At 39.0% G+C, this 9,524-nt stretch overlaps 2 protein-coding genes and 1 pseudogene across 4 annotated transcripts; 2 read left to right on the forward strand and 1 right to left on the reverse strand.

Annotated features, from left to right (window-relative positions):
- Nucleotides 1–359: 359 nt before the first annotated feature.
- LOC121788371 (dnAJ-like protein slr0093) lies at nt 360–2,783 on the forward strand. Of its 3 annotated transcripts, none has more exons than XR_006047725.1 (7): nt 360–652; nt 716–793; nt 874–949; nt 1,046–1,119; nt 1,205–1,275; nt 1,850–1,951; nt 2,671–2,783. XR_006047725.1 is itself a non-coding variant. In XM_042187063.1 (6 exons), the coding sequence occupies exons 1-6, from the start codon at nt 608–610 to the stop codon at nt 1,890–1,892; spliced, it is 387 nt and encodes a 128-aa protein (XP_042042997.1). In that variant the 5' UTR covers nt 361–607; the 3' UTR covers nt 1,893–2,263. The 3 variants fall into 3 exon arrangements, 1 of the variants encoding a protein (XP_042042997.1); XR_006047724.1 differs by lacking the exon at nt 2,671–2,783 and adding an exon at nt 2,073–2,263; XM_042187063.1 differs by lacking the exon at nt 2,671–2,783 and having other exon boundaries at nt 361–652; nt 1,850–2,263.
- On the reverse strand, nt 2,325–5,932 carry LOC121788369 (annotated as a pseudogene).
- A 1,805-nt stretch (nt 5,933–7,737) lies between these two features.
- Nucleotides 7,738–9,060, forward strand: LOC121788370 (probable adenylate kinase 7, mitochondrial). Its single transcript, XM_042187062.1, has 4 exons — nt 7,738–8,143; nt 8,231–8,371; nt 8,525–8,701; nt 8,816–9,060. The coding sequence occupies exons 1-4, from the start codon at nt 7,805–7,807 to the stop codon at nt 8,966–8,968; spliced, it is 810 nt and encodes a 269-aa protein (XP_042042996.1). The 5' UTR covers nt 7,738–7,804; the 3' UTR covers nt 8,969–9,060.
- Nucleotides 9,061–9,524: the final 464 nt, after the last annotated feature.

Consider the following 9,524-nt stretch of genomic DNA (forward strand, 5'->3'; position numbering starts at 1 on the left):
GGACTTTAGCTCAATTGGACTTTCTAATTGGCTTGGATTAAGGGTTTAGGGCTGGTCTGGGTGAAAATAGAGTAATTATTCTACTATAGAATTAGATTAATTTTTTATTTAAAAAGGTCTAATTTTGAAGACCAAGAAAATAAACTGATTACTTTGATCAGAAGTCAGAACATAGATTGATTGAAGTAGTTGATTTATTTTTGTGGTCTATTCCAGTGGGCAATGATTTATTTTATTCGATTTAGCAGATAATAAATTCGTGTCCGTAAAGAGACGCCAGAGATTCAACAATTTGGGTCAAAAATAAAGAAGATGAATTGGAATTGGGAATTGGAATTGTGAATATGGTAAATTTGAAAACCGTAGTAAATGTATATATATTGTTGGGTGCCGTGTTGTGACTGAAGAAGCAATGCATCCTTTGTTCTTCTTCTCCGATCCATATCCATTTGAAGTCGTCAATCAATATCTAATTTGTTCCAAATATCGGAAACCCGGTTGTGGCGATTAGAGCTCCACGAAAACCAGAAATCCCCAATTTCAAAATTTCAGCTTTTCCTTCCATGAATCGAAATTATGAATCTTTCTCCATCTAATCTACTATCTTATGGACTCCAATTCCAATCTCAATCCCCCTCCGCCAACTTACAAGGTTGGTATTCTTTTTTTACCTCTCTTCGTTTCCACCTCTCACTTTCCCATCATTTTGTTTCAGGATTACTACAAGATCTTACAACTCGATTATGATGCAACTGACCACAACATCCGCCTCAATTACCGCAAGCTCGCTCTGGTTGCTTTCTACTTCATTCATCTTATTTGAACCCTATCTCTTCTCCTAAATTCTAATTCACCTGCCTTCTTCATTTCCAGAAATGGCATCCTGACAAACACAAGGGTGATGCTGCTGCTACCTCTATATTTCAAGAAATTAATGAAGCTTATTCTGGTAAATTTTTTATTTTGATTTTGGGATTTTATCTGCTTTTTTGTTGCCTTCTTTTTGCACAATGGAATTAATCAACTTTCCTCACAATTCATTCAGTGTTAAGTGATCCAGATAAGAGACTTGAATATGATTTGAATGGAAATTATGAGATTGACAAGTATACTCTGCGGGTTAGTATTTTGTGCCAATATCTGATCCACCTCATTCTACTTTGCTATTGTTGCTCATAGTTTTGATCGGCCTCCGCCTTTGTAGGAATATTTATCGAGATTCAAAGGAATGATACTCACTTGTAATGGTCTTGGTATGACACAAACATCAAAATGGTAAGCATGATTAACTGGTTTGGACTTTAGAGGCTTGACTTGTTTGATCTTCTTCTCAACTATATTGTGAACTATGCATTGATCTCTACCATTACTGGTGACTAAACTGCTGTAGAATGAGTGATATGAATATGAAAGGGGGGAAAGCTTCACACATAGATAAGTTGAATCCATACATTCCACAGCTAGACTAATACGTTCTAATCTTCCTTTCATGTGCAGCCTATTGCAGTAGTTGTAGTAGTATATTATGATGGTCTTGCAAATATATCTGCAAGACAGTTTTGTTCATTCACCTTCGTAAGTTTGCTGTGATTTGATAATATGGTCGTGCGTTTCATGTGATTCACCCCTTGCATAGTTCCTTCATCCCCATGAGTGAGCAAAGCTAGAGCCAAGAGACAGTAACTGTAACGATAATGAATTTTCCGTCATAGTGACAAGCAAAAAGAATCGAGTATAAAGTATAATTAAGTAGTTACATAATTTGTGATTTACGTTTACATTTTGTAGCTTGGCATTTCTTGTTGATGAAAACTGTAAGTGGTTTGTGTTCATTTTGTTGATGGTGCAGGTCACAGACACTAATGGAACTCAATGATTTAAAGGAAAATTGAGGTTCGGAGGGAGTCATTTTATTTCTTCACCCCTCTCCATGATTTAAAGGAAAATTGAGGTGAGACAAATATTTGTATCATACTGTTAAGTAGTGCAGTTCATTTCATGTTCATACTAGTTATACAGGCCTAATCTTGTGGTATGTCTTCGTCCGCGCTTTGTCCCTTATCTATCCACAGATGCGCATATGCCAGTTTAAACTAACAAGGTCAAAATATGTTTAACAAGATCTATTTACTGCTTCAAATTGAATTCTACTAGGAGTACAGTGTGATTGTTCTCTTTCAAGTAAAGGGGGAAGGAACTTGAATCTGATTCGTGTGTTGTTGATTGCTGGGATTGTTAAGCAATTTTTGTTCTTGTGCTGATAGAATTGATTCGCCAGTGTCACACATCAACAGCCAAAAGCAATAGATGCTACACACCAAATCTCAACTAAGCAATAATAACATTTATTTAAATAAAATGTGTTGGGGCGTGCTGGTACTTGGAGATAAACTGCTACATATCTCTCTCAAAGCACAAGAATAATAATTCATCTAATTATACAGTGGTATAACTATAAACGGCTAAAATTGTTCAATGGATCAAAGAATTGGCACGAAACATATTTTTCCTTTCGCTAAATACAAAAGATCAAAAGCCGGAAATTTGATCAGAACCGACATCAGACCAACTAGCATAGCTCTTTGCTCTGGCAATGGAACACAAATGACTCAGCCAACTTAGCAGCATCTTCTACCCCTAACCGAGTTCCTTGCTGTGCAACAACTACAGATGCGACCTTTGAAGCTAACGTGCCAATACTTCTCGAATCAGATACACCAAGCGACAAACCATACAATATCCCAGATGCATAGGCATCCCCAGCCCCACATGTGTCCACTGCCACGCAAGGATTTGGAGGTATGTAAACAGATTCTCCCTTCACACCAATGTAAGAGCCTCTAGGGCCGTCTGTCACTGAAACAAACGGAACAAAATGGCTCAGGTACCTAGTGGCCGAGATGGGGCTTTCTTTCGAGGAAAAATGACACAAAGTCCTGGCTTCATCACTGTTGGCAAAGATTATGTCTGCATAATTTGCCATGATGTCCCTGACAAACAGATACAAATAAAATGAGCAAAGAACAAATTCCTTGAATTTGTTCTACATAAAAAATTACCCTATCGTCAACACTCAAAAAAGCCATCAATATCTTTGAATGTTTTGAAGGATTAATATTTCCAAAATAGTAGCTATAGTCTCTGATTTGACAAGAAACCAACATCCAAAAATAAATCTCAGGTGACAGATTATAATTCAGACAAACCTCAGACCAATGAGGATATGCTATACAATTGGCAAAATATTTACCAGAAGTCATCATAATGTCTCTCAATGCAGCTGACATCTGATGCTGTAATGGCAACAAGAGCACCACATTTGCGGGCCTCTTCACATGCCATGGCAATTGTTCTGATTGTGTCTGGAAATTCGAATAAGTATCCTTCAACAACTAAAATACTTGTTTTGGACATCAAGCTAGCCAAGCATGAATCATAGTTTACTCTTGAAGACGTGCCCTGGTATCATTAGAGAGAGCAATTTCATAGATATTAACAGAGTTGCTAAATTGAAGAACTGAAAATAAGATCCGGGATAAAATACTAAGTATGGCAAAATATGGATGTTCCTAGGAAGGTAAAACTGTGAACATGAAGAAATTTATCGACAGTTGACATGACCAGCAGCATGAGATAAGTTTGAGTTGATCACAAATGAAATAGGCAAATTTACATGTTCTGAGACAAAGTATAGATTAGCTTCAAATATTCCGGGATCTAGCTCTTTGCGGAATTAAACAGCCCTTCAGAGTCGAGTTGATAGTTATTTTACTTTCACAAATCCTGCTCATTGGCTCAACCAATGCAGTAATGAAGGCCTAACCTGTCACATAATTTTGTTAGAGGAAATGGAAATGATGTGCACATTTTACTGTAACTTTTCCTTCGCAAAAGGCTTTCAGACCTCTGACATGATTGGGAGCAAAACTGTCGTAGAAATCTCAACATTCCTTATTTCATGCTGAACTTACTCAACCTTTCTGAACTGTTCTAACAAAAAGGCTTCTATTATACGTTTCCTGAATTAGTTCATTGTAGTGGCAGTAACTGAAAGACCCTACTTCACATACATCATCAGTACCCCATGTCAACATAGTGGTTTTGAATAATAAACCTTCACAACGGTATCTTCGTATTTCCACAATGCTGACCATCGTATACTCACATGAATCTTAAACTGTTCATTAACAGAAATGCTACTGACCTGGTACGCAAGCATTGTCCGTTGAGCATCCGGAGTTGTGAGAACATAACTGTGCCGGTCGTTCCATCCTTCACTGGTGCTGAAAGGAAATTCACATTTGCTCGCCGGAGTTTTGATCTGTATTGAGTCACATTCACAAAAGCATGATTCAGAAATAAGACTCATAACAATCTAGCAGAAGAAAAAAAATGGAGACAAAACAACATCCGAAGCACACTAACTGCCTAATTAACCTCAACTCACTATACATAAATCACTTGATAATAAGTTATAAGAATACACAAAGATATAAGAGATGTCTAGATGTAGAACTAATGGATGATAGGTGGAAACTATAAGATTATGCAAAACACAAACCATGAATCCTACCGGTAGAATCCGCCTAAGGGATCACTTCCAACACTGCCTGCCATGGCAACATTCAGCGAAGGTCCTCCAATAGGTTGAGCACCAAGCCTCGCCAAGGCAACCAAGGTGTTGGACAGAGAACCACCCGCAGCAGCTTTATAGCTGCATCCATCCATGGCCCGTAAAATTCTGCCTCTTTCTTCATGATTCACCACTTTCCTTGTACCCTTTTCTAGTCCGAGTCTATCAAGAAATTCATCATCGACCATTCCCGAAAAGTCCACCTAGACAGTGAAAATGAACCTCTTAACTTTGCTCTCATAGCATCATCCTAAGAAGTAAAGATAAGCTCTAATACGGACATGATTGAATAAGCAGGGAATCATCCGAGCAATTGACTACCTTAATTTCTAATTTGTAACTTCCAATTTCATTATCTACTGATGATATTTACTACCCTTTTTTCTCAATTTCGGCTCTCTAATCTATCAAGGGATATTTCAAACATTTCAGCAACAAAAAAAGAAAGTGCCTTTCAAGTCAATTCATTCCACATAAAGCTGAACCGTGCAAATTTGATCAGAAATCCAAATTAGGGGAAATTGCATATATCCATAATTAGGGAAAAAGGAAAGAATACCATAGCTTGGCCGAGGCCAAGGACGTGCCACGTGTCAGGCAAATTGTCAGGCAGGTGATGGGGGGATTCGTGGTCGTCGAAATCGGAGAGTCGTAGGTCTCCAGCTTCAGAGCCACAGCGACAGACGTAAAGCAGAGCATCCGAGGAGGAGGAAAAGTTAGAGTTGGAAAGGATAGGAAGAGGGCATGAGGGGGGGCGAAGGGGTGTCCGGTTGAAAAGGGGGAATGAATTGGATTCGGATAGGGAGATGAAAGGGGGCAGTTTTCGTAGTGTGGGGATGGGAGAGAGAGAGCCATCAGAAGAGAGCCAAGTCCACGGCGGAGATGTTGGGTGCAGTGCAGGCGGCGCTGGCTAAATTCCACGAATGGACGTCATGGGAGATGATATCCGCCATTTGTACCCGAAAAAAAACATTTCCAGTGATGGGAAAGACGCGTGAGCCTCTCGCGTGTTTGCCTTGGATACACGCGAGAGCCTCTCGCGTGTTTGATTAAACACGCTTCAGCCTCTCGCGTGTTCAACCTCCTTTGTTAATTTTTCCAGATCGGGGAAATCGTAGCGGAGGTTTTCGTGATTCTGGTTTGCTTGTTTGAGCTTGGATTTTGAAGAATCGCGGATCTTCTCTGACCATACGATTTCGACGACGTCTTATGCTTTGTATGCGAGGTCTCTGATTCTGTGTTCCAAACTGCTTGGTGTCTTTGGAAAATCTGGAAGAACTGCTTGCAGGAAGGAGGCATTTTTGTGGATTGATTTGATTTAAAACACGCGAGAGGCTGAAGCGTGTTTAATCAAACACGCGAGAGGCTCTCGCGTGTATCCAAGGCAAACACGCGAGAGGCTCACGCGTCTTTCCCATCACTGGAAATGCTTTTTTTCCGGGTATAAATGGCGGATATCATCTCTCATGACGTTCATTCGTGGAATTTAGCCGGCGGCGCTGGCGATTAAACCTCCCATGAAGTATCTAGTGGTGCTACAATTGCTATTATGTTGAATAAGTCAAAATAGTGTCTGATTAAATGACATAGTATGTCTTATGTTATACTCCATCCGTCCTAGTCCCACAAAAATATGTGCATTCTATTTTTGAAAAGTTATATATCAATTTAAAAATGTAGACGTCACTGTCCACTAATATCACTTTAACTATCATTCTCCTTCTCTCTCTTACTTTATCATACCATTCTCCTATTTTCTCTTACTTTACCAATTTTATCTCAATTACTGTGCTATACCTCCATATTTTTATGGGACGGATGGAGTATGTAGGGATTAAGAAATACTACTAAATTTCTGAGAGTATATATGTCTGCCGATAGCAATAAAGATTTAGCTCAATTAGATCTTGTTAATTGGTACTATATTATGCTAGTGCGTCAGTTTTATTAGGTAAGAAAAAACTTTCAGACCGACATTGCAGCCTTTCAAGATAGGTAGCCAAAACTTATCAAGGTCATGATATATTTTTCTTCTGCACGGGGCTGACGAGCAACCTACTGTGATGACATGTACCACTACTAGTCATATAATGCAGAAACCTTAGACTTGTTTATTTTATACTTTATCTGTCCTAAGGAAGATGATTTTCCTTATATGGCACAAAATTTTATACAATTTTATTTTGTATATTAAGTGGAGAGAATAAAGTAAGAGAGAAAAATAAAAGACAAATGAGTTTCTGTTTTTAAAGAATATAGTAAAATTTGTGGAGTTCAAATTTTGTAAGAGCTTATAAAATACAAAAATTATATATTTACTGCATAATATATCATAATAGAATAATTTGTATAAAAAATTTACTCCTTCTGTCTCCAAATATTGACTCACTTTGACCGACACAGATTTTAAGAAATGTAATTACTGCTGAGTTGAAAAAGTTATTGAAATGCGGGTACTATTTTATATATTAATTTTTTTATAATAAAATGTGAGTAAGAATGAGTTCATATAATACAAGGTTCACTACAAAAAAAAATGATAAAAAGTTAACTGAGTTAAATTTTGTGAACATAAATAGATAAAATTATGGAATTATAAAATATTAATAATGTTTTTAAATATAATATTGACTTGAACAATGTCCACGCAAAGTGGACACGACACGCCCACGACCGTCGGATGCGATAAAGCACCACCATCTTTAGTTACGAAGAGAGAATCTCGATTTCCACGTGTCCCCCATCCAACCACATCTCATGATACCCTCTCTTTTCCCAAACTACCCTCACATGCTTTTTTAAATCTCACTCTGATCTTCCAGTTTTTATTTTTTGCACCAAAACTTTCTTCCTTTTCACCACAGCAATTCCTTTTTTTAACCCAACTAACGCATTTAATTTGTAATTGTATTTGTTGATTGATGATAAAATATTTCATCCTTTCATTCATTTATACATTTAATAATTAAAATTTTTTGGGTTTATACCTATAAATCAATCTTTTTCATAAATATGGTCCCTCAGGGTGGCAGAAGATGTAATATTGTGATGAAATCAGTGGCAAATGTTAAACGGGGATAGCTCTAAAACCCCAAATCATGGCCTCCACAAACCCTCTTTAGCTGCCTCTGTGTTTTCTCCGTTTACCATTTCTCGGGAACCCTCGCCGCCATGTCAGTGCTCACGCGCCGCCTCGGTGCATTGGCTGTGCGTCTCTCTTCTCCGCTCCGCCGCGGTTACGGATCAGCTGCCGCTCAGCTCGATTTCGATTATTACTACTCCTACAATGCCGAGGAGGAGACAGGGCCGGAGCCGCACCGCCGAGGAATGGAGGAATCCGACGGCTGGGAGACGCCACGGAGAGGCGTGCAGTGGGTGATCATAGGCGATCCTCTGGTCCGCCGACACGTGTATGCGCAACGCCTCTCCAAGCTTCTCGACGTGCCTCACATATCCATGGGATCTCTCGTTCGCCAGGAGCTCAACCCTAATTCGCCTCTCTATAAAATGGTTTCATTTCTCCTCTTGTTGTTTTCGCCCTTGTATTTGTCGATTGAAGCTATTTTTTTAAAATTGGTGGTTTTGTTGTTGAATTAGATTGCAAACGCAGTGAACCAAGGAAAATTAGTTCCAGAAGATGTGATATTTGGGCTTTTATCGAAACGGCTAGAGGAAGGGTATTGCAGAGGTGAAACCGGCTTCATTTTGGATGGAATTCCTCGAACCGCGATTCAAGCTGTCAGTTCTTCCCCTCCTCTCAGTATCATTCTTTCCTTATCAAATTATGGCCTTTTGCATCGAAGTAGTCTGATTTGAAAGATATGCTGTAGAAATTCAGAAAAATATCTTGTTCTAATATGTAAAGGGGTCTCAAATTATTAAGCTTTGCAGGAGATATTGGATCAAATTGCCGACATAGATATGGTACTGAATCTCAAGTGCAAAGAAGGTTTTGTGGTGAAGAAGACAAGTTTAGACAATGGCATCTATTCGCCTTCTCAAGAATTAAATCCCATGGCCAACTCTGACTGCATTTTGAAGGAGAAACTTGCCATGTATGCGGAACAGGTACATCCTTCACCTCTAGATATTGATTGGTGGTGAATATATAGAGCTTGATTTGCTGCAGAGTTTTAAAAGTAAAATCTTTGGCAAGTAATGGGGTTGTTTTTTTTGTGGCAGATGAAGCCTGTAGAAGAATACTACAAGCAACAGAAGAAGCTTGTGAACTTCCAAGTGGCAGGTGCTCCTGCAGATACGTGGGAAGGTCTTTTGGCTGCATTGCAGCTGCAGCACATGGCTCCCAATTCATCATCCCACAAGCTGACTGCCTAATTTTGGCCATTTGTCGACATGTTGAATGGAGTATTTTTATTTTGTCAAGCTCTTGCAATTTTGTGATAGAGATGAAAAGCTATGTTCCTGCTTGTTGGGATTTGCACACACAAGGCTTTCACACACTCAAGAAGATCACACACACACTCACTGTTGTATGAGATCACACAATGCAGAAACACACACTCACACTTTGAGTATTGAAGATGATAATCTTGGAGAGAAACTGGAAAACTCTTTATTGAAAAACTACTAACTACATACACGGTTTATGAGCTATTTAAAGCTCTACAATCAAGTAGCAACTGCTACTAACTAACTACAACAAGAATCAAGAAAACAAGAAGAATAACCGCTACATCTCAGCTAACTAACTGCTGCTCCAACGGCTAGTTTCTCTAGGTTGCTTCTTCCTTCTCGGCTCAAGACCAAACTCCCTTCTCGCTCAAGACCGAACTCCCTTCTCGGCTCAAAACCGAACTCCCTTCTCGGCTCAAAAACCGAACTCCCTTCTCGGCTAGTTCCAGCTCAAAGCCGAGCTTCCTTCTTCTGCCTT

This window comes from Salvia splendens, unplaced genomic scaffold, assembly GCF_004379255.2.
Source record: "Salvia splendens isolate huo1 unplaced genomic scaffold, SspV2 ctg1025, whole genome shotgun sequence".
Lineage (NCBI taxonomy): Eukaryota > Viridiplantae > Streptophyta > Magnoliopsida > Lamiales > Lamiaceae > Salvia > Salvia splendens.

Bases quoted from the DNA above. Each gene is read 5' to 3' on its own strand.
- LOC121788371 (XM_042187063.1), top strand. From the start codon at position 608: ATGGACTCCAATTCCAATCTCAATCCCCCTCCGCCAACTTACAAG. The intron at 1,120-1,204 runs GTTAGTATTTTG...CCGCCTTTGTAG, and splicing joins TTGACAAGTATACTCTGCGG to GAATATTTATCGAGATTCAA. The intron at 1,276-1,849 runs GTAAGCATGATT...TTGATGGTGCAG, and splicing joins ATGACACAAACATCAAAATG to GTCACAGACACTAATGGAAC.
- LOC121788370 (XM_042187062.1), top strand. From the start codon at position 7,805: ATGTCAGTGCTCACGCGCCGCCTCGGTGCATTGGCTGTGCGTCTCTCT. The intron at 8,144-8,230 runs GTTTCATTTCTC...TTGTTGAATTAG, and splicing joins ATTCGCCTCTCTATAAAATG to ATTGCAAACGCAGTGAACCA. The intron at 8,372-8,524 runs GTCAGTTCTTCC...TAAGCTTTGCAG, and splicing joins CTCGAACCGCGATTCAAGCT to GAGATATTGGATCAAATTGC.